We start from the raw sequence: 26,093 nt of genomic DNA, 5'->3' as shown, positions 1-26,093 counted from the left end.
AATAAATGCCCACATGAGATAAAAGGAAAGATCTAAAATTGATACCCTATCATTGTAATTGAAAGAGCTAGAGGAGGAAGATAAAAAAAAAACTCAAAAGCTAGCAGAAGACAAGAAATAACTAAGATCAGAGCCGAACTGAAGGAGATAGAGACACACAAAAAAAACCCCTTCAAAAATCAATAAATCCAGGAGCTGGTTTTTTGAAAAGATCAACAAAATAGACCTCTAGCCAGACTAATAAAAAAGAGAGAAGAATGAAATAGATGCAATAAAAAACAATAAAGGGTACATCACCTCTGATCCCACAGAAATACAAACTACCATCAGAGATTACTACAAACAACTCCATGCATATAAACCAGCAAACCAGGAAGAAATGGATAAATTCCTGGACACTAGTACTCTACCAAGACTAAACTAGGAGGAAGCTGAAACCCTGAATAGACCAATAACAAGGACTGAGGTAGAGGAAGCAATCAATAGCCAGCCAACCAAAAAAAGTCCAGGTCCAGACGGGTTCATAGCTGAATTCTATCAGACGTACAAAGAGGAGCTGGCTCCATTCCTTCTAAAACTGTATCAAACAATACAAAAAGAGGGATCATCCCTACTCATTTTATGAGACCAACGTTATCCTGATACCAAAACCAGGCAGAGACTCAACTAAAAATGACAACTTCAGGCCAATATCCATGATGAATATCAATGCAAAAATCTTCAATAAAATACTGGCAAACCAACTGCAACAGCACATCAAAAAGCTTATCCATCACAATCAAGTAGGCTTTATCCTGGGGATGCAAGGCTGGTTCAACATACGCAAACCCATAAAGGTAATCCATCACATAAACGGAACCAAAGACAAAAACCACATGATTATCTCAATAAATGCAGAGAAGCCCTTCGACAAAATTCAATAGCCCTTCATGCTAAAAACTCTCAATAAACTAGGTATCAACGGAATGTATCATAAAATGATAAAAGCCGTTTATGACAAACCTACAGACAATATCATACTGAATAGGCAAAAGCTGGAAGAATTCTGTTTGAAATCAGGCACTAGACAAGGATGCCCTCTGTCACCACTCCTACTCAATATGGTATTGGAAGTTCTAGCCAGAGCAATCTGGCAAGAAAAAGAAAGGGTATTCAAATAGGAAAGAAGGAAGTCAAACTGTCTACTTGCAGATGACATGATTGTATATCTAGAAGACCCCACTGTCTCAGCCCCAAATCTTCTCAAACTGATAAGCAACTTCAGCAAAGTCTCAGGATACAAAATCAAAGTGCAGAAATCACAAGCATTCCTATATACCAATAACAGACAAACAGAGAGCTAAATCAAGAACAAACTCCCATTCACAACTGCTACAAAGAGAATAAAATACATAGGAATACAACTAACAAAGGATGTAAAGGACCTCTTCAAGGAGAACTACTAACTGCTGCTCAACAAAATAAAAGAGGATACAAACAGATGGAGAAACATTCCATGCTCATGGTTAGGAAGAATTAGTATCATGAAAATGGCCATACTGCCTAAAGTAATCTATAGATTCAACGCTATCCCCATCAAGCTACCAATGACCTTCTTCACAGAACTGGAAAAAAACCACTTTAAACTTCGTATGTAATCACAAGAGAGCCCACAAAGCCAAGACAATCCTAAGCAAAAAGAACAAAGCTGGAGGCATCACACTGCTGGACTTCAAACTATACTGCAAGGCTACAGTAATCAAAACAACATGGTACTGGTACCAAAACAGAGACATAGACAAATGGAACAGAACAGAGGTCCCAGAAGCAACACCACACATCTACAACCATCTGATCTTTGACAAACCTCACAAAAACAAGTAATGTGGAAAGGACTCCATGTTTAACAAATGATGTTGGGAAAACTGGCTAGCAATGTGCAGAAAGCAGAAACTGGACCCCTTCCTGACACTTTACACTAAAATTAACTCCAGATGGATTACAGATTTAAACATAAAACCTAACACCATAAAAACACTATAAGAAAATGTAGGCAAAACCATCCAGGACATAGGCATAGGTAAGGACTTCATGACTAAAACACCAAAAGCAATGGCAACAAAAGCCAAGATAGGCAAATGGGATCTAATTAAATTCAGAGCTTCTGTACAGCAAAAGAAACTATTATTAGAGCGAACTGGCAACCAACAGAAAGGGAAAAAATTTTTCCAACCTACTCATCTGACAAGGGGCTAATATCCAGAATCTACAAAGAACGAAAACAGATATACAAGAAAAAAAAAAACCCCATTCAAAAGTGGGAGAAGGATATGAACAGACACTTTTCAAAAGCAGACATACATGAGGCCAACAAACATGAAGAAATGCTCACTATCACTGGTCATTAGAGAAATGCAAATCAAAACCACATTGAGATACCATCTCATGCCAGTTAGAATGGCAGTCATTAAAAAAATCTGGAGACAACAGATGCTGGACACAATGTGGAGAAATAGAAACACTTTTACACTCTTGGTGGGAGTGTAAATTAGTTCAATCATTGTGGAAGACAGTATGGCGGTTTCTCAAGGATCTAGAAATAGAAATTCCATTTGACCCAGCAATCCTATTACTGGGTATATACCCAAAGAAATACAAATCATTCTACCATAAAGACACATGCACACATATGTTAATTGCAGCCCTGTGTACAATAGCAAAGACCTAGAACCAACCCAAATGCCCATCAATGATAGACTGGACAAAGAAAATGTGGTACATATATACCATGGAATACTACACAGCCATAAAAAACGATGAGTTAATGTCCTTTGTAGGGACTTGGATGAACTGACACAACAGAAAACCAAATACCACATGTTCTGACTCATAGGTGGGTGCTGAACAATGAAAACACGTGGACTCAGGGAGAGGAGCATCATACACTTGGGGCAGTTGGGGAGAGGGTAGGGGAGGGACAGTGGAGGGTGGGAGAGATAACATGGGAGAAATGCTGAATATAGTATACACCTAAAGTAAAATTAAAAAAAAATTGTTGTTTAGAAATAAAATGGAAAACAGTATTGTATTGTAGCAACTATATTTTTACTAGAAAGCCATTATAGATACAGATTTGAGATAGTGTCCTGTATATAGGAATATCCTAAAGTTCTTCAAATTTCAAATAAATGAACTAGAAACTTTATCCGAAAAAAGTATTATTTCTAAAAATCCTAACTCATTTTATGACTTTAGTCATGTTTTACAATTTTAGTCACTGGAAAAGCTTAGGCAAAAACAATGTCAACTTTATCTCTGATGGTGTATTAAAAAACAAATAAAATATGCACAGAAATAAACATCTGAGAAATATGATACAGTTCTATAACCAAAATAAGGAAGTTTTTTTCCTTTGAGTTCTAGAATTAGCCACTTACTGACCTGTGGGGATCGCTCCTGCGAAGGGCCCTTGACAGGACCCTCGCCATGTAGAGCTTGAGCCCATACACGTTTCTCCTCTCCTGGAGGCTGTTGAGCTAAGGGAAAGGAGGAAGTCTGGTTGCACTGATTTTATAAACATCAATCTTTGCTTCTGACATTTGCAACAGAATGGCTGAGCTCAGGCCTTGTGGTCTAATGAGACATTGTATGGGTAGACATTGTGTGCCTCCTAGTTCCTTCTCTGCACAATAACTGTATGACTTCATTTACCTCTGCTAACTCAATCATATTGTTTGCATATGATCCTATATGAATAGGCAAGGTTAGAATGACATTTAGAAAGGTCCAGCTATACCTTGTTAACAATCTTACTTGCTTGCTTAACTGATTTTAGAAAAACACATGTTTAGATTTATGATCCCCCTTTTGCAAGCTTTATTGTCCCTTTGCTGTACACCCTTTGATTAAGAGTCATACTTTCTGTACCCCTTTTCTTGTGATTTTTGTTCTTGATTTTATTTCAAGATACAATGGAATGTACGTCACTCCTCAAACACTGAAAGGTATATAACCTGTAGTTTGCACAAATAAACTTGCTGTCTTGGCACTTCTTGCTCTGGCATTGCCTGGCAGTCCTCCAGACCCCGCTCTCTATCTATCTTTTCTTCCGCGCACTCCCTCTTCCAGGTTAAGAACACTTGAGTGGGGCTGAGGCTCTCCGCTGGTTGGAAGCCCCCCCGGCAGACGTGCCAGACCCCCACATCTGGCACCCAACGTGGGGCCCTTCGCAGGAGCGATCCCCACACTGACCTATATTGCCAACTGATCTATCGTCACTATTTCTAACATTCCCCTTGCAGCCCTGGGCTTGGGATGATACTCTAATGTCGAGGCTGGCAGTGGGGTTGCGACAAGAGTTGCTACTGTCTTGATTATCAGAGCCCTGGAGAATGAAAATGCCCAATGTGGACATCCTGTAAGGGAATGCTTCTCTTGAAGGCAGTTATTAGCCAAGAAAAGAATTAGATAGCATGTGTGGACACTGGAAGCTTTGGAGATGAGAGATGTATCAATGATAGAAGGGTGGAAAGTTGCCAGTGAAGTGAAGCTAGAAGAGGAAATAAGATGGGCTGTTTCTTTCCAAAATTTAAAATTATAAACCAGAAGGGGATCTAAAGAGTGAATCTTATACCCTTATCTTGCAGATGAGTTTACAAAATCATCTCATGTTTATGGCAATAAAATAAAGAAAACGAGATGATGTGAACTCAGGAAGATACATCTATCCCTCTATCTCCCAGCTTACACAATTATTAACTTGTGGCAAATCTTATTTCACCTGTACTGTCACCTACTATCCATTCCCCTACATTGTTTTAAAGTAAGTCTCCAATATACAATCATCGTAGCCATAAATATTTCAGTACATATATCCAAAATACAAAAACTCTTAAAACCCCATAACACTATTACCACACCTAAAATAATTAACAATTTAATAATTAAAATAATTATTAATTCATAATTTATGATATTAAATAACAGTAATTTATTCTCTGCAGATTTATTGAGGTATGACTAACAAATAAATTGTATATATTTTAGGTATACAACATGATGTTTTGATACATGTATTTGTTAGGAAATAACTACTACACAACTTGATATCCAGTCACTGTTGTATAAAATTATCATCCATCTCCCAGGCTCAAGTGATCTTCCCACCTCAGCATCACAAGCATGTGCCACTATGCCCAGCTAATTTTTCTGTATTTTTTTTTAAAGATGGGCTTTTGCCATGTTTCCCAGGCTGGTCTTGAATGCTTAGGTTCCAGCGATCTACCTGCCTTGGCCTCCCAAATGAGATTACAGGCATGAGCCACTGCGCCTGGCATAAAAAGTTGTGTTTTATAGTTTTCTTGTTCAAATCATAATCTTAAGGGCCAAACACTGCAATTGTGTCTTTGAAGTCTTATTTTATCTATGGATTTTCGCTGCTTGTAATTTATGTGTTGTTAATTTATTTTTAAAGGAGGGATTATATTCACCACAGGCCAAAGAAAGTGAAACAGAAGTCTAAAATTATGCAACTTTGTGCTACATTTTTCATCTTCACATTCTTGTACAATGATCCTTATACAAATAGATTCCAAATCTGTGAATAACATTCAACTGGTTTTATGTGATAGTTGATACTTGTGATGCACAAAACTTATGCTGCCCATAAAACAAGGTATAAAAAAAGCTCTTCTAAGTGACCTAGAAAACTCGATGTGGCTAATTCTAATTTATTTGTAGTTTAAACTGTTTATTTAGATAAAAAGATCCAAAACAATATTTAGAAATTTAAGAGGCATAAATTATTCATAATATTCCAAGAGTGAAACAGAACTGATCTCCAGAAGTATCTTCTTTAATACCTCTTACTTCTCAGTTTCCAAACTGCCCAAGACCTTCCACGACAGTACCTCTAAATTTTAGAATATAAGGGTAATAGAGCTTTAAAATGGATTTCTCTTGAGTTTACATATTTCTAGAGTAAGAGACTCTTTACTCAAGGATAATTTGGTAATATTTTTAAGAACAATTAGAAATGTCCACACTCTTGATTCTAGATTTCAATCTTGGCATTTTGTCATGTGGGCAGAAGTAATCAGAGATTAAGATGTATCCAGAAAAACTAACATTTAAAGCTTAAGTAAGCCCGAGTGTTTGTCTTTCAGTACTATATATTTTTTCTCTTTTTAAAGAACAACAACAACAAAAAAAGAATATATGGAACTATGTATTATATGACTATTATTTTTACTCAGTAATATAAAATGAATCATTCCTACCCCCTGTCAATACCTATTTCCTCTAATTCTGAACTTTTTGTTTTTTTCAAATGGCATGGCTCTTCTGGTAGTGGTGGCAAAAATATTAAACAGATGGGGTAACCACGGATCATTTCAAATTTTAGTGAGAATTTAAGTGAGAAACTGCCTTTGTCAAATTGGTATGTTATTTGCAATAAAAAAAAGAGATATGAGATCATGAAGAATTATTTTACATTTTATGCACTCCAAATAAAATAAACTTGTGTTAGCACAATAAAATATTTAAGAATTGACCATTTTAGATGTCTTTTGTAGGTATCATAGGGGATATATACCATGTGACTCTAAGGTAATAAGTTCAAAAACAAAAATCATGATTATTCTAAAGGTTAAAGCCTGTAATTTCTAAATACTATGAGTTATATACGATAAGGAATACTTTGTTTAGGGAATCTTAGTATTGGAATTTACTTCTAACAGTGACGTGTTAAGAAAAATAAATAATTCTCCTTAAAAATAAACTACATATTGTTAGGTAATAGCCAGCCTATTTAGCAACAGGCAGACATTACCTTAGAAATTGGTGGTCCCCCTTTGTCTCAAACAACAAAATCATTTTGTCCACAGGCGATGATAAATAAGAATGGGCCCAGGCTAAACTGTAAAGTATAGCTCATTTGTCTTGAATGTGCCCAAACTTCCTACTGTGCCTTTTCACGTATAGTCTAAGAGGGTGAAGATAAGCTGATTCTGGGCAGTATGTGAACCAGTAAGAAAAAGTAGGTTAAGTATTTGGTAGTGGCTCCTTACCAGGAGGTAGAATGAGAGGGACTGACAATAATTTCTAAAAGGGATAATGAGGCCAGGCACAATGGCTCATATCCATAATCTCAGCACTTTGAGAGTCTGAGGTGGGAGGATCACTGGAGCCTAGGAGTTCAAGAGCAGCCTGAACGACATAGAGAAACCCCATCTCTACAAAATATACAAAGATTAGCCAAGAGTGGCGGTGTGTGCCTGTAGTCGCAGCTAGCACCACTGCACTCCAGCCTGGGCAAGAGAGAGAGACAGTCTCAGAAAAAAAGAAAAAATGAACTTACTAAACCACAAATAAAGATAATGTATATAAAACACCAAGGTAAACATTATAAGAAAGATAAAAAGTGTGGAAGAAAGAAAAGATCTTATTTTTTCTGAATACAGGTAAATAAACAATATTCAGATCTGAATAACTGATTCTTTTTATTTGGCCTTTAAAACCCTTCTCATTGCAAACTGAGTTTCTATGTTAAAATACTTTCTCAGATTTCCCTTAAAATATTCCAATAAAAGTAAATAAACACAAATGGGATAGATGAAACAAGAATGGATATTGACGTTATTGAAGGATTCAGGAGAGTTTGATAATGTGTATTTGAAAATTTCCAAAATTAAAAGTAAAGACAAATCTTTTGAAAAGATAGCTAATGAATTAATAATGACTGAAGCAGAATATGTATATATTAGAATAGAAAAATCACAGAAACAAAAGTCATTTAAAAGTCTCCTATATATAAAACAAAGGACTAAAAGAAAGAAAATGTGAAATCAAGGTACAATTTTTTTATTATCCCCAAATATAAATTCTATTTAAAATATTTTGTGCTGGGCGCAGTGGCTCATGCCTGTAATCCCAGCACTTTGGGAGGCTAAGACGGGCAGATCACGAGGTCAAGAGATCAAGACCATCCTGGCCAACATGGTGAAATCCCGCCTCTACTAAAAAAATACAAAACTCAGCTGGGTGTGGTGGTGCATGACTACAGTCCCAGCTACTCAGGAGGCTGAGGCAGAAGAATTGCTTGAACCGGGAGGCGGAGGTTGCAGTGAGCCAAGATTGTGCCACTGTACTCCACCCTGGCACCTGGCAACAGAGCAAGACTCTGTCTCAAAAAAAAAAAAAAAAAAAAAAAAAAAAAAATATATATATATATATATATATATGTATAGTTTAGTCCAATTTACATAGGACTTTAGACTATTAAATTCATTAGCTTATTAATATTCTCTGACTATATGTTAAAAGAAATGTTAGTCATTATGTAGCAGTTCACTATTCTAGTTAGGTTACTTTCAACAACCTGGTGGTAAAGAAAAATCAAAATGTAAGTAAAGTCCAAATCCAAATGAACAAATTTTTTAAAAAAGTATAAAATTACAGAGCTCTGAGACACAAATAAAAATACCTTCAGAGTCTTAAATATACTAATAAAGAACTCCTTGATTTCTAACGCAGGAACAGAAACCAAATACTGCATGGGAGCTCAAAAAAACAGGGAACGGAACAACACACACCAATGCCTGTGGGGTAGAGGGGAAGGTGGGGCAGGGAGAGCATTAGGGAAGATAGCTAATGCATGCTGGGCTTCATATCTAGGTGATGGGTTAATCTGTGCAGTAAACCACCCTGGTACATGCTTACCTATGTTAACAAACTTGTACAACCTGCACATGTACCCAGAACTTAAAAAAATAAGGACTCCTTGATTTCATTTGATTCCTATTTATTATTTGAATAAATTCAGAAGTTGCTTTACCTGAGGAGTTAGCCTGCCAGCATTTATGTTTAAAAGTTAAGAGTATGTCTTCTAATAAATATACTTACTTGCTGTTTCAAAACCAGGTTCTTCACTCCTTCCATCACAAACTGTGATCCTGTATTCATGACTCGTGATAAGAGACTAGATGGGGGCAAAAGAGAAGGACCATACTAAGTACAAACTGCCTCTCCAGTTTGTTACAGATAAAATATTTGCCTGATTACACACCACATGCTGATGCTCGCTGTACCTACCACCTTTGTTTTCACTAAACAGAAGGGTCTTGAGAATTTCTGCTGCCATGGGTACCACTGCTGCAATTTTATTTAACAATAAAATAGTAATAAAATACTCTGATTAGTCAATAATGCTTAAAAATATAAAAATAAAAAGCTGCCCTCAAAATAAACATCTTAATTTCCTAGTCTTAGCTATAGTTTTCTTTTTGCAAGTTATAATTTGAAGAGAATTCCTTGACTTCTTGATTGTCTAATGCTAAAAAAAAAACAATTTAAAGATAGTAACTTGGACAACTTGCTTTAGGAGTTCAACCCACATCAACTTATTAAAAATATATATGCCAATAAATAATATGAGTAGGTCAAACATCATTGTGTTCTCTTATATTAGCAGCTGGATCCAATCCTACATTGTATATTGTCTCCCCTCTCTATACATATAATCTATCATATAAAAATGTGAAACACAACAGACTTAGTGAATTTTACCTCAATTCTGAAGAATTTTGTTTAAATTTTAAACAACAACAACAACAACAAAACACCAATAAGTAACTTGCCATACTGGGTTTGTATCTGTGATTCAAACAGTCTCCCATATGGAATTAGAGGATGTTTTGTGGGACAGAATAGTAATCCTGCATTAAAATCCCAGAAGTCTAGGGGCAGCTTTTAAATCACCCAAGATTTTCTTTTATAACACATTTATCAAAATCCCAACTGCAAAACCAAAAGAAATCTAATAGGCTTTAATGTTCAATATGATTTTTAAGGGATGAAACTGAAAAGTCTATTTTATTAAATACATGAAAGTAATTTTCCAAAAATATTTTCCTTTTCCTCATCTTGTCCTTACTCCCCTCTAAAATGAAGAGATGGACAGGATGGAAATCTTTTCATTAACAGAAGCAAGAGAAAGTAATCCTTGTTGGAATGAATGGCCCTGGGGTGATTTCTGGCACCAGGCAACTGTGCAGGGATGTGCTAACCTGTGCAGCACTGTCTGAAGGTGAGGCCAGCTGGATTCCTTTGCCAAGTATTTCTAAGGCGGAGTGCTTTTGTTTTTGGAAATTGTTTCATTAAAACCAGTTGCTCAGTGTGAGGCTAGGATAAACAGGTTTTCCTCTGGCTTTGTGCTTTTGTTTTAGCTCTAAAAAATAAGCTAGGAATTGGAAACTTGTATGGTACCAAAAGAATAGTCAGAATTACCTTGTTCAGATTCTTTGAAAATCACACATACTCCATTGGGGTCTCTGGAGTAAGATGTCATACCCAGTCTGAAGACTTCCTATAATTTAGCACTCCTTGAATCTATCCTGAAGTTAGGCCTAGCTTCAAGTCTATATTAGTTATCAACATTGATATTAAAATAGTTTTAACCTTCTAATGTTTTCTGAAAATGAAAAATGTATGTTATAATAACAAACAGGCATTTAAACAAAAACCATTTAGAAGAAAATATCTGTAGAACATCTGGAAAATAAAAGCACCCAAAAGAAAAACAACTTCACCCCTTGAAATTACCCACTATTAACATTTAGTTGTATGTCATTTCAGCTATGCATTTAAATGTACGTATGCATATACTCATCCACACAGATACACACAGATGGATAAATGGATAAATAGGGATCATACTGTAAAAAATGTCATCTAAGTTTCAGCTCATACCATGTAAAAAGATATTAATTTACATTTTAAAGTGAGAATCTGAATGTGCCCAACACTAAAAATGATAAATGTGTGAGGTGATTGATATGCTAATTACGGATTGGCTAATTATACATGGTGTGTATTATCACACTGTACCCCATAAATATATAGAATTATTACATGTCAATGAAGAATAATTTAAAAAATAGAAAAATGAAGAACTTAAGCCATCTAAATGTCACCAAAGGCATAGTGACATTTTCCACATTCAGAGTGTTAGACACCGTGTTTTTATGGTATGAAAGTCTAAGTAAGGTTTTGAGTACAAAGATACAACAGAATTATTAAAAATACTTACCCCATTGATTTAGTGGTAGTGCTGCCATAGCTGGCAGGAGCTGAGGCCATCTTGGTAAAAGCCCTATGAAATAAGGAAGTTGTACTTAAAAGCTAATTATTAGAGCTAACACTCGGTGTCATGGTATTAAAATATCTATTGACTTTATGATGCAGACATTTTCTGAAAGGAGAATTTTTCAACAAATATAACTGCAGTATAATTAGTACTAAAACACTGAAATGATTAATATTATTTTTTGAGACAAGATCTCACTCTGTCACCCAGGCTGGAATGCAGTGGTGCCATCATGGCTCACTGCAGCCTTGACCTCTCAGGCTCAAGGGGCACCGTAGCCTCTCAAAGTGCTGGGATTACAGGTGTGAACCACTGCACCCAGTCTGAAATTCTTAAAAAAGCACAAGTGCATTAGGTTTCCAAACTTCTATTTTCCTTTTCTATCTGATCATTAAAAAAAAAAAAAGAACTGACGTAGAGACTTGACAACTTAAAAGAACAAACATGTAATAATTTAGTCCTTTTATTGTTCCTTACATTCTATGCTCCCTTGTTTCCAGATACATGCCTTTCCTCATGCTGTTCTTCAGTGAGTATAAATTCACTACCAGAGGAGAGGAGAAGATGGCACTATAGGAGCAACCCAGGATTGCAGCTCCCAGTGAAAGTGCAAAGGGTGACTGGACGCCACATTTCCAGACGGATCTTTATTGCCCACAGGCCAGGAGATTCCCAGGTGTAGGAGTCCCACAGGCCGCCAGTGTGGCTGTTTGGCTGGTGTGGCCGTTTCGGCCGGCGCCGCAGCGCAGCGGCTTTCCGTATAAAATATACTGGTATGGTTGCCCTGTTAAACTGGCAATTTGAGATTTGGGAAGGCAGATTAGCACATTCATCTGATTAAACGGGATTTAAACAGGAAGACAGGCCAGGAGATTCCTGGGCAGCGATGTTGTTTCAGCCAGCGCAGTGGGTTGCCGCACGGGAAATCACACAGAGCCCGGCGCCCTTTCAGCAGGTGACTGGAACACCAGGGAGAGAGTCAACCATTCAACTTAAAAAAAAGGACTCTGAGGCAGGGAGCCAGTTGATCAGGCTTGGCGGGTCCCACCCCCACAAAAACAAACAAAACAGCAATTGGAAATGCTCGAAGTTGAGAGTTTCACGACAAGCACAGCTGAACCCAGGATGGTGCAGCCCGGTGCGGGAGGGGGCGTCCGCCATTACTGAGGCACTCCACCCATACAGAGGTACTCTGCCATTACTGATGCAACCTGCCGTTGCCGAGGCAACCCGCCATAACAGAGGGAGTCCGCCATTACAGAGGTGGGCCACCATTGCCACAGCAGTTCTAATCACACCCATATAAACAGGACTATAGAGAATTACACATGGCAGCAGGGCAGAGCCCATGGCAACAGGGCGGAGCCCATGGCAGTAGGGCAGAGCCCAGAGCAGCTCAGCATAGCCTCTGCAGCAGGCAGTGACTAGACTGCCTCCTTGCTGGGCAGGACAGTGCAACAGATACTCATAAATAAAGCCCTAACTCCCCGGGACAGAGTACCTGAGGAAAAAAAGGAGCTTTATGAGTTCTGCTGCAGCAGACTTAAACCTGCCTAGCAGCCCTGAATGAAGAACGGAGCTCACAGCTCAGCACTTGAGCTCCTATAAAGTACAGACCGTCTTCTCAAGCAGCTCCCTGACCCCGTATATCCAAAGAGTCACCTCCACAAAGGACTGATCAGACTGACATTTGGCAGGCATCATTCTGGGACAAAGATAGCAGAAGAAGAAACTGGTAGCAACCATCACTGTTCCGCAGCTGCTACAGGGTTCCCCAGGTAAGCAGGGCCTGGAGTGGACCTCAGCAGTCCTACAGCAGAGGGGCTAGACTGTTAGAAGGAAAACTAAGAAACAGAAATACTTCATCATCAACAATCTGGATGTCCACTCAGAGACCCAAGTGGAAAGTCAGCAACTACTCAGACGACAGGTGGATAAATCCACAAAGATGGGAAGAAACCAGCACAAAAAGGAGGAAAACACCTGAAACCGGAACACCTCGCCTCCTACAAGGGACCACAACCCCTCACGAGCAAGGGAACAAAGCTGGACAAAGAATGAGTGTGATGAAATGACAGAATCAGACTTCAGAAGGTGGGTAATAAGAAACTTCCGTGAGCTAAAGAACACGTTCTAACTCAATGCAAAAAAACTAAGAACCTTTAAAAAAGATTTGAGGAAATGATAACAAGAATGGACAACATAGAGAGGAATATGAGTGAAGTGATGGAGCCGAAAAACAAAACACGAGAACTTTGCGAAGCATGCACACATCTCAACAGCCGAATTGACCAAGCAGAAGAAAGGATATCAGAGGTCGAAGATCAACTCAATGAAATAAAACGAGATGGCAAGATTAGAGAAAAAAGTGCAAAAAGGAATGAACAAAGTCTCCAAGAAATGTGGGACTATGTGAAAAGACCTAATCTACGTTTGATAGGTATACCTCAGTATGATGAAGAGAATGAATCCAAGCTGGAAAATACTCTTCAGGATATTATCCAGAAAAATTTCCCCAACCTAGCAAGGCAGGCCAATAGTCACGTGCAGGAAATACAGAGAACACCACAAAGATATTCTGCAAGAAGAGCAACCCCAAGGCACATAATCGTCAGATTCACCAGGGTTGAAGAGAAGGAGAAAATACTGAGGGCAGCCAGAGAGAAAGGTCGGGTCACCCACAAAGGGAAGCCCATCAGACTCACAGCAGATCTCTCGGCAGAAACGCCACAAACGAGAAGAGAGTGGGGCCAATATTCAACATCCTTAAAGAAAAGAACTTTCAACCCAGAATTTCATATCCAGCCAAACTGAGCTTCAGAAGTGAAGGAAAAATAAAATCCTTTGCAAACAAGCAAGTACTCAGAGATTTTGTCACCACCAGGCCTGCTTTACAAGAGCTCCTGAAAGAGGCACTACACATAGAAAGGAACAATCAGTACCAGCCATTCCAAAAACATACCAAATGCTAAAGAGCATCAACAAAATGAAGAATCTGCATCAACTAACAGGCAAAACAGCCAGCTAGCATCAAAATGGCAGTATCAAATTCACACATAACAATATTAACCCTAAATGTAAATGGACTAAATGCACCAATCAAAAGACACAGACTGACGAACTGGATAAAAAGCCAAAACCCATCAGTGTGCTGCATCCATCCAGGAAACCCATCTCACATGCAAGGATACACAAAGGCTCAAAATAAAGGGATGGAGGAAGATTTACCAAGCAAATGGAGAGCAAACAAAAGCAGGAGTTGCAATTCTCATCTCTGATAAAATAGACTTTAAAGCCACAAAGATCAAAAGAGACAAAGAAGGACATTACATAATGGTAAAAGGATCGATACAACAAGAAGAGCTAATGATCCTAAATATATATGCACCCAATACAGGAGCACCCAGATATATAAGGAAGTTCCTAATGACTTACAAAGAGACTTAGACTCCCACACAATAATAGTGGGAGACTTTAACACTCCACTGTCAATATTAGACAGAGCAACCAGACAGAAAATTAACAAGGACATCCAGGACTTGAACTCAGACCTGGAACAAGCAAACCTGATAGACATTTACAGAACTCTCGTCCCCAAATCCAGAATATACATTCTTCTCAGCACCACATCACACCTACTCTAAAATTAACCACATAATTGGAAGTAAATCACTCCTCAGCAAAGGCAAAACAACTGAAATCATAACAAACAGTCTCTTGGACCATATAGTGCAATCAAGCTGGAACTCAGAATTCAGAAACTAACTCAGAACCGCACAGCTTCCTGGAAACTGAACAACTGGCTCTTGAATGTTGACTGGATAAACAATGACATGAAGGCAGAAATAAAGAAGTTCTTCGAAACCAATGAGAACAAAGACACAACATACCAGAATCTCCGGGACACGTTTAAAGCAGTCTCTAGAGGAAATTATATAGCAATAAGTGCCCACATGAGAAGAGTGAAGAGATCCAAAATTGACACCCTATCGTCAAAATTGAAAGAGCTAGAGGAGCAAGATCAAAAAAACCCTCAAAACCTAGCAGAAGACAAGAAATAACTAAGATCACAGCAGAACTGAAGGAGACAGAGAGACGAAAAACCCTTCAAAAAAAATCAATAAATCCAAGAGCTGGTTTTTTGAAAAGATCAACAAAATAGACCACTAGCCAGATTGATAAAAAAGAAAAGAGAATAACCAAATAGATGCAATAAAAAAGATAAAGGGGAAATCACCACAGATTCCACAGAAATTCAAACCATCATCAGAGAATACTACAAACAGCTCTATGCATGTAAACTAGTAAACCTGGAAGAAATGGATAAATTCCTGGACACTTGTGTCCTCCCAAGCCTAAACCAGGAGGAAGCCGAAACTATGAATAGACCAATAACAAGGTCTGAAGTCAAGGCAGCAATTAAGAGCCTACCACACACAAAAAAGTCCAGGTCCAGATGGTTTCACAGCCTATTTCTACCAGACACACAAAGAGGAGCTGGTACCACTCCTTCTGAAACTATTCCAAATAATCCAAAAAGAGGGAATCCTTCCCAAATCATTTTATGAGACCAACATCCTGATACCAAAACCCGGCAGAGATTCAACAAGAAAATAAAACTTCAGGCCAATATCCATGATGAACATAGATGCAAAAATCTTCAATAAAATACTGGCAAACCGACTGCAACAGCACCTCAAAAAACTTATCCATCATGATCAAGTAGGATTCATCCCGGGGATGCAAGGCTGGTTCAACATATGGAAGTCTATAAACGTAATTCATCACATAAACAGAACCAAAAACAAAAACCACATGATTTTCTCAATTGATGCAGAGAAGGCATTTGACAAAATTCAACAGCCTTTTATGCTGAAAACCCTCAATAAACTCGGTATTGATGGAACATATTTCAAAGTAATAAAAGCTATTTATGACAAACCAACAGCCAATCACACTGAATAGACAAAAACTGGAAGCATTCCCTTTCAAATCCAGCACTAGACAAGGATGCCCTCTCTCACCACACCTATTCAATATAGTACTGGAAGTTCTAGCCAGAGGAATCAGGCAAGAAAAAGAAATAAAGGGTATTCAAATAGGAAAGGAGGAAGCCAAATTGTCTCTATTTGCAGATGACATGATAGTATATCTAGAAGACACATCGTCTCAGCCCCAAAACTCCTGAAACTGATAAGCAACTTCAGCAAAGTCTCAGGATATAAAATAAATTTGCAAAAATCACAAGCATTCCTATACACCAATAACAGACTTAAAGAGAGCCAAATCAAGAATGAACTGCCATTCACAATTACTACAAAAACAGTAAAATACCTAGGAATACAACTTACAAAGAACGTAAGGGACCTCTTCAAGGAAAACTACAAACCACTGCTCAAAGAAATAAGAGAGGACACAAACAGATGGAGAAACATTCCATGTTCATGGTTAGGAAGAATTAATATCGTGAAAATGGCTATACTGCCCAAAGTAATTTACAGAATCAACGCTATCCCCATCAAGCTACCATTGACTTTCTTCACAGAACTGGAAAAATCCACCATGAACTTCATATGGAACCAAAAGAGAGCCCGCATAGCCAAGTCAATTCTAAGCAAAAAGAACTCAGCAGGAGTCATCACACTACCGGACTTCAAACTATACTACAAGGCTACAGTAATCAAAACAGCATGGTACTGGTACCAAAACAGAGATACAGACCAATGGAACAAAACAGAGGCCTTGGAGGCAACACAGCATATCTACAACCATACAATCTTTGATAAACCTGACAAAAACAAGCAATGGAGAAAGGATTCCCTGTTTAATAAATGGTGCTGGGAAAACTGGCTAGCCATGTGCAGAAAGCAGAAACTGGACCCCTTCCTGACACCTTACACTAAAATTAACTCCAGATGGATTAGAGACTTAAACATAAGACCTAACACCATAAAAACCCTAGAAGAAAATCTAGGCAAAACCATTCAGGACATAGGAGTAGGCAAGGACTTCATGACCAAAACACCAAAAGCATTGGCAGCAAAAGCCAAAATAGACAAATGGGACCTAATCAAACTCCACAGCTTCTGCATGGCAAAAGAAAGTCATTAGAGTGAATCGGCAACCAACAGAATGGAAAAAAATTTTTGCAGTTTACCCATCTGACAAAGGGCTGATATCCAGAATTTACAAGTAGCTAAAACAGATTTACAAGAAGAAAACAAACAAGCCCATTCAAAAATGGGCAAGGATATGAACAGACACTTTACAAAAGAAGACATACGTGAGGCCAACAAACATATGAAAAAATGCTCATCATCACTGGTCATTAGAGAAATGCAAGTCAAAACCACATTGAGATACCCTCTTACGCCAGTTAGAGTGGCGATCATTAAAATATCTGGAGACAACAGATGCTGGAGAGGATGTGGAGAAATAGGAATACTTTTACACTGCTGGTGGGAGTGTAAATTATTTCAACCATTGTGGAAGAGAGTGTGGCGATTCCTCAAAGACCTAGAAAAAGAAATTCCATTTGACCCAGCAATCCCATTACTGGGTATATATCCAAAGGACTATAAATCATTCTACTATAAAAAAACATGCACACGAATGTTCATTGCAGCACTTTTTACAATAGCAAAGACCTGGAACCAACCCAAATGCCCATAGATGATAGACTGGACTGGGAAAATGTGGCATATATACACCATATATACATAATATTCACAATATTTGAATATTATGCAGCAATCAAAAACGATGAGTTCATGTCCTTTGTAGGGACATGGATGAATCTGGAGAACATCATTCTCAGCAAGCTGACACAAGAACAGAAAGTGAAATACTGCATGTTCTCACTCATAGGCGGGTGATGAACAATGAGAACACATGGACACAGGGAGGGGAGCACTACACACTGGGGTCTATTGGGGGGAATAGGGGAGGGACAGCGGGGGGCGGGGAGCTGGATAGCATGGGAGAAATGCCAGATGTGGGTCAAGGGGAGGAAGGCAGCAAATCACACTGCCACCTGTGTACCTATGCAACTATCTTGCATGTTCTGCACATGTACCCCAAAACCTAAAATGCAATAAAAAAAAAAATAAATTGACTACGTTCTTCAATAGAAACAGTACATTTCTGTTTAAGACTAAGTTCAAAACCCCTTTCTTAGTTAAAACTTTTACCTCTACCACTCAATGATTTTTCCCTTTAGTTACATTCTATACCACAGATTTTTATACTTAATTGCACAGTTGTTTATTTTCAACTCTTTCTAAAAGTCCAGAATCTCTGTATATAAACAATACGATTGATGAAGGGTGGGCAAAAAGATGGCATTCAGATATGCCTTAAAAAGTATTTTCTGAGAATATTTTCATTGTACAGAATCCAGAAAACGTAAAATGCTCCCAGAAGAATCCTACCACTTTAAGGCAACCCCTGTTAAGATGGGTGTATAGTCTTCTAATCTTAGGACATATATCTTTTTAATATATATGATTTATAAACCAAAGTTAGCAACATATTGTATATACTGTTTTAGAAAACATGTTAGTAGCACACCATAAACATTTTATTCCAATTGATATTCATAATGATTCTTACGTGTTGTAACATTTAAAATAAGAAGTACCTAAAGAAAAAGAGAATATCTAAAGAAAATTTTATAAGGGAAAAAATGTAAATCGTTAAGATGTGTTAGTAGAAATGCTAAAAATGATCAATTTCAATCTTGACAAAATTTGTCAACAATACCCATAGAGAAATCCCAAACAAAAATTTGTCTTGTTCAGAAAGGAGGATGTGAATCAGCAGTGGATTAGAATTTCTGCATTAACAACAACGAAAAAAGTTTTTCACTAGTAACAATATCTAAAGAACAAAGAAGTGTTAAATAAATAACAGTACACTTATATAGTTTAATACCATGCAAACAGTAAATACTTCCACAAACTGGCATGAGGAAAGTTATTAAGAACTAGAATACAAAACTCTAAAAATGATTTCCGAGTTTTAAGAAATATCTGGCTGGATGCAGTGGTGCACACCTGTATTCCTAGCTACTAAAGAGGCTGAAGTGGAAGGATCATGAGCCCAGGAGTGTGAGGTTACAGTGAACAATGGTTGTATCACTACACTGCAGCCTGGGTGACAGAGCAAGACCTTATCTCTAGAAAAAAAATCTATCATATGCATAGAGAATGAAAGGATATACACTATGTTTACTTGTAGTTCAGGACGGTGAGAATACAGGTAAATTTTTATTTTCTTTATACCGTTCTGAGTTTTCTAAAATTTCCTCAATAAACCACTATAATTGGAAAAAAAAACACATTACAAATTAGAGATAAAATATTTCGAAAAATAACGCCCAAGCCTGCCCTTCTCCATATATCTCTAAGCAGTAATTATGATAGAGTTCCAAGTAAATCGTAATATAAAAAGAATAATGAACATATGCCACGTGGCAATGTGTGTAACTGTACATACAGGCTGAGCATCCCTAATCTGAAAAATCTGAAATGCTCCAAAATATGAGACTTTCTGAATGCTGTCATGATGCCACAAGTAGAAAATTCCACACCTGATCTTGTGTTAGGTTGCAATCCAAATGCACAAATTAAGAATATTGATATAATTATCTTTGGGCTATGTGCATAACATGCATATGAGACATTAAACAATTTTCAGTTTAGACTTGGGTCCCATACCCAAGATACCTCATTATATATATGCAAATATTCTAAAATCGGAAAAAATCCAAAATCCAAAACACTTCTGGTTGCTAGCATTTCGGATAAGGGGGACTCAACCTGCATTATAAAAATTCGAAACGTTTTCAGTTTTCCTTTTAAACAAAGGTTTGTTGTGTATTTTTTTTTTCTTATTACAAGAACACGAACAAAAGTAAGTCTGAAAAGTCAAAAGTATAGATAATAAAAAGCACTCATAATCTTACCACTCGAGATAAATACTGTTAACAATTTGGTACAATTCTCTTGCTATGCTTATTTTTTGACATAATTGAGATCAGAAAGCATAGTTAATTTTTTAGTCTTAAAAAATATTTTAAAAACGATTTTGAGGATAATAGTTTTCGTAGAAAATTTGGAAAACAAAGAAAAGCACCCAAAAGGAGAAAAATTCTACCACTTGGAGTTATCTCCTCTTAACATTTAGTTGTATGCATTTCAACTCTGTAATTAAATGTATGTGTATGCTTATATGAACCCATACATATGAATGAATAAATGGATAAATAGGGATCATACTGTAAAAAATGTCCCTTAAGTTTTGGCTCAAATGCAACTACCTAGATGCTTTCCCTGATCTCCTAAGCCAATTTAGCCATCAAACCCAGCAGATTAAAATCTTATCACTTAGTTTTATTTCTTTATGTCATTTAACATGGTTTAACATTATTCTGTTCATTTATTTGCTTATTTGTTAATTGTTTTCTCAACACAAATGTAAATTCATTGGCAGGTTGGGCCTTGTTTATCATGCTTGCTATTAGGAAATATTTATCAAACAAATTCAATGAAGATTATTTTAATTATTATATTTTTTACTTTACAGTAGAACATAAACATTTCCCAATGTCATTAAGTAAGCCTTCTGATTTTTAATGACTCAACTGTATTAATGTTGCAGAAATATCACAATGCACTTACTAATAGTACTGGCTAGACATTGAGGTTGCTTTTAAAAATTTTACTATTACAACTGTGTCTAAAATTTTAGCACTCCAATTGCACCTTTGGGATGAATCCTTAAGACAAGTACTAGGACAGAGCTATTTTTAAAGAACTCTTTATACTATCCAGAAAAATTGTGACAATTTATATTCCTAATAGCAGAGTATGAAATGCACAAATTAATTTTCCTGTATCTTTGGCATGGTATTTTGGAAATGTTTGCATTATGTTAATCTGCATTTCTTTAATTACTAGTCAAATTAAAATTTCCTCTTACTGCTTTGGAGACATTTAATTCCAGGCATTTCAGTCTTTGACTTTCTCACCTTATCAGTAAAGAAACTCTAAAGCTTGCCCAGGAAAGAAAGGCATCACTGTTTTATGTAATTTTAAGTTGTAAACAGGGTGGGCCAGATAAGGAAATATTCATGCCACTGGATATATAACACCACCGAGGCACTGTCCAATTTTCTTATTAGCATTCCCATTTTCTTGGGAAAGAAGCCTCAATTGTACTCTTTAAATGACAGGAATTAAAGAAGAAAACAAAACTTACTTCCACTGTTTGATATACTGTAAAGGATTAAGGTTGCATCCTGCATCAGTTAAAGCTTTTTTATATTGCTCCAAATCAGCCTGAAATAAGAAAAGAACTATATGACAAAAATTTTTACTTTAATGAAAGATGTTATTTGTTGCCATTTGATTAATTAAAAAATAAGACCAAAGGCACGAGTTTAAATTCTTGGTACCCAAGTAGATTGATGTCTTAAATGAGTACACAAGTGAGCACTCAACACAAAAAAAATCACATATAATAAAAATTACCTTTAAGAGGCTCCCAAATCACCTATTAAAGTACATTATTTTTTAATCTCTCAGTAATTCCAACAAAGTTATTTTTTCCTTTACTGCTGGACTAGACTGCTTTTCCTCGGGACATGGACTAAATGAATGATTTGGTTTGACCAAGAATATTTCTAAACCAGAAACACAAGGGGAATGACACCAACTGAGGGTAGATTTGGGTTTCTCATCTCATTTTCATTCTAGGGGTCCAGATTCATTAACTGGACAATAGGTGTCCTGAACTTTTAAAATTGTTGCTTTTTTTCCCACTCTTCCTTATTCTTTATTTCCTGATAAGTCTAGCTGAATTTGTGTAACTTAAAGGAGCCTATCTTAATGATCACTTAAATTTATGAAAAGACATAAGCCTTACCAAAAGTAAATAAAAATAATGTGATTCAGTGAATAGTAAATTAAGTTTTAAAATCACATATTCTTAAGAAAAATACTTTAATTAGGCTACTAGAACCCCTGAGATATAAAGGTAAACACCTGTTGATAGAGAATATTTTTTTTTTTGGAGGTGGAGTTTCATTCTTGTCATCCATCCTGGAGTGCAGTGGCATGATCTGGGCTCACTGCAACCTCTGCCTCCCTGTTTGCCTCAGCCTCCCGAGTTGCTGGGATTACAGGTGTGTGCCACCACACCCAGCTAATTTTTGTATTTTTAGTAGAGATGGGCTTTCACCATGTTGGTCAGGCTGGTCTCAAACTCCTGACCTCAGGTGATCATCTCACCTTGGCCTGACATTTCTTAAAAAAACAAAACTAAAAAAACACTCAACACTTTCTTACAAAATTAGAAATGAAGATCTATGTTCCCAAGGTAAAGCAGAATGGCCAAGAACAAATATTTGGTTTAGTTTTAATATGCTGAAGATTTCTGACCAACAGAAACCTGTCAATTTACCAGATATTAAAAACAATAACTGCTACCAGTGAAGAATGGAGCTTAGAACAGACAGCCATATTCTAAATGTCATCTTGAGGTTCCTATGCTTCCTGTTCATCTGGTAAAACTATACACAGTTAACATTAGAGTCAACGGTCTCTAAACCAGCAAGAAGTCTGATACCAAAATTACTACTTTCTTGTATAGAATAGACAATGTATTTTCTATATAGGACATTCGTTTTAAAAACAATCTTAAAATAAGATCAACCTTTCAAAAGGCATAACAAATCTGATAAATGTAGTTTAGAATAGTTATTTTCCAAAAATAAGAAGTTTGGCCACTTGAATTCAGTTCACATTCCAACAGCTTAAAAGTAGTCAGATGTTTCACAGGTAGCTTCCCCTGGTAACAATAAAAGTTGCTATAAAATACAGCAGTATATAGAAGCAACCTTAACGGATTGTTTTTCTTTCATTTATTTTATTTTATTTGAGATGCAGTGTTGCTCTGGTGCCCAGGTTGTAGTGCAGTGGTGCAATCTTGGCTTACTGCAACCTCTGTCTCCCGGGTTCAAGCGATTCGCCTGCCTCAGCCTCCCCAGTAGCTGAGATTATAGGCACATGCCACCACGCTTGGCTATTTTTTGTATTTTTAGTAGAGATGGGGTTTTGCCATGTTGCCCAGACTAGTCTCAAACTCCTGAGCTCAAAGTGATGTGCCTGCTTCAGTCTCCCCAAGTACTGGGATTACAATACAAACAAGCGTGCGCCACCAAGCCTGGCTGTTTTTCTTTTAAAGAAAAGAAGTAAATATTTACTTCTATTTTAAAAATTTGAATTATAGTAGTCTATAAACAAGTATTCCCTAATCCCCTTCCTCCCAATAACTGAATAAAGGACATACCTCAGAGGGTGCTTGCTGTGTGCTTATATAATAGATAAGAAACAACCTCATTTTATCTTCTGGAGTTCCTGCTGCATAGGGGAAAAGAGGTTAAAAAAGATTTTCATAATTGTGGTTATTATGTATTATAGTCAACGCAAGTATGTTACATTTCAAGGGATATACAAATGGGACAAAACAAAACAGGGCTCTTGACTTAACTGAGTTAAGGTAACAGGCACTATAATTACAACCATGTAAAATACAGATATAGAAAAGATTAAATGAGGTGGGATTAGAGGATTACCATTCTTTGTGTGTAATTATGGGAGCCACTCTATTGTATCTTCCAAACTGTGTATAGTGTTGGGATTTCCCTTTTAGATGTAAACTCACAATGAAAAGAAAGAATATAAGTAGAGTAACCATACAATTCTAAAACAGGAAACTTTTGAGGTGGCAAAAGGGGTGCCAGTCACAATTACAAAAGGACAACTGGTATGAAAGTGGGACTATCCTGGGTAACCAAATGTATGGTCACCCTAGGAATTGGGTTATGAAACTTTTCTGGCTAAACAAAATCATATAGCTGAGCCTAAAGCCATACTTCTCAAACTGGGGGCCCCTAAATAAACATGTTTCTGAAGGCTTTTATATTACTATAAGGATGGGAAAACCATATATTTTTATTAAAAAAGTATTGTTATATGATGTATATTTGCCTCAAATTTTAAGACAAAACATAAGATTTCAAAGAAATTTCTTGCTTACAGTGCTCTGAGTTACTACTCTTGTTATCCAAAGCCCAAGTCCAGAGAAACTCATTTACTGTCTGTTCTATCATGCGCACTTTGGCGGAAATGTGATAAAGCACTGGTGTCAACAAATAACAGTATTTAGTCTCACTTCAAAGTGTATCCTAAGATGCAAGAACACAGAACTGTCATATTTTATTATAGGATAAAAACTAGTTGATTTTTTTTTAAACATGATGACTGATAAGACATTGATTTTTTATGATTTGCAACACTAAAACTCATTTTCAAATTATCCTTACTCCCTGAATATGACAAAGAATGACAAAATAAAGATCAATCGTAAGTTCTCTAAAGTTCTCATGTTTACAGATAAATACTGTATCTGGGGCATTTGAGTATTAGGTTATGAGACTCCTTGTCCTCTTAAATCCTAGGACAATGCTGATATTTTTGTTTTAGCAGGTAATTAGCCTGAAGGAGTACAGGCTAATGTTCCTACCAGTCTTCTGTGGTTATTTTTCCATCATATTCTTCCATCATTAATTCTATTTTCAAAACCTTTTGCAGTGCTACTGGATCTGTCCCACTAACCAGTGGTCAATCTGGTGACTGGAAGGTGGTCTTCTAGCCCTTCACCTCTTAGGTTTTGAAATGCTGTTTAGGATCAGCTTCATATATGTGCAGTTAAGGGGTAAACCCAGGAATTCATGACCAACTTTACAAGGTTGCTTTCCTGAGGTCCTTCCTTTCTACAATCTCCCTGGTACTTTCCCATTTCCTTGGCTTTCTCTTTTTGGTGCTGCAGATAGAAAGCTTTGGCTTTGGTCACCCTGCTTCATGGGGCACTTCTTGCCATAACTGCTGCAACTATGACCAACCAGCTAGAGGACAAAGCGAGAGAGTAATGAGGCTTGTCCTACCTACTTGTGACCATAGATCCTAATATACAAGGGGAAGGTTCCCCTCCATCAGAGTTTTAGGGGCCTGTGGATCCCTGAGGTTGCTTTCAGTATCTTCAGCAACTAGTATAGCCTTATTTAGTTTGCTTAAAGAAGGAACAGTTCCCATTCTTCTTCAAGGGGAAACATACTTTAAAACCGCTACAGTGTTAATAACTGCCTTAGATCATCTGTTAAGGTTTTAAAGACCAATCTGATGGTAAGGGCTGGGGAGCATACTGATGCATACAATGACAACCACAGAGAAATCAAACTGAAATTGTTGGCATGTGTCCTTTACACCTGTGATTATTCTAAAGCCTGTAGCTACAGCCTGGAACCTCTTATCACACTTATCTCTCTCCTTTGACTGCTATTTTAAAGTCAGAATTCCCTCACTGATTAATATGATGTATTTTAGAGAAAAGTTTTGAAAATGTGGAGTTTGGAGAGCTTTTGTTCTTCCTGAAATTTTGAGAGTAAGATGCTGACCTGCTGTCCTATCACCCCCGATGTCAAAGACATTCCCTAACACAACCTCAGTAGAACAGTTAGCAAAATCTGATACTAACGTTGATATGTTACATTGATGTGATATACTACATGATACATTCGTTACCATTTAATCCTCAGATCCTATTTCAAGTTTTACCAATTATGTCTAGAGTATGTTTTATGGAAAAAGGATCAATTTCAGAATCATGTGCCACACACAATGTCATGCCTCTTTAGTCTTCTCCTGTACGAAGCAGTTCCTCCATTTTTCCTTGACTTGCATGGCCTTGGGTTTTTAAGAATATAGGCTGGTTTTTTCCTCGAATATCACACAATTAAATTTTATCTAATACTTCCTCATTAGATTTACATTACCAAGGCAAGACTATCACAACAGTGATGCTGTGTTCTTTGCATTGAATCCTACTAGCCCTTTACCTCTGAGTC

General features: G+C 37.1%; 1 protein-coding gene across 16 annotated transcripts in view; it reads right to left on the bottom strand.

Moving 5' to 3' along the window:
• The window catches only part of SCFD1 (sec1 family domain containing 1), a 110,321-nt gene that overhangs the window by 27,700 nt on the left and 56,528 nt on the right, over positions 1 to 26,093 (bottom strand). For all 16 annotated transcript variants that reach the window (XM_009005889.5, XM_078334643.1, XM_078334645.1 and 13 more), the window contains 4 exons: positions 23,477 to 23,547; positions 21,386 to 21,465; positions 11,069 to 11,131; positions 8,884 to 8,959 (listed from right to left, as the gene is read on the bottom strand). In XM_009005889.5, the coding sequence (XP_009004137.1) occupies positions 8,884 to 8,959; positions 11,069 to 11,131; positions 21,386 to 21,465; positions 23,477 to 23,547 (290 nt within the window). The remainder of the gene's footprint in view (positions 1 to 8,883; positions 8,960 to 11,068; positions 11,132 to 21,385; positions 21,466 to 23,476; positions 23,548 to 26,093) is intronic.

The sequence above is a fragment of the Callithrix jacchus genome, chromosome 8 (assembly GCF_049354715.1).
Source record: "Callithrix jacchus isolate 240 chromosome 8, calJac240_pri, whole genome shotgun sequence".
Lineage (NCBI taxonomy): Eukaryota > Metazoa > Chordata > Mammalia > Primates > Cebidae > Callithrix > Callithrix jacchus.
This window is presented reverse-complemented; position numbering and strand designations above follow the sequence as displayed.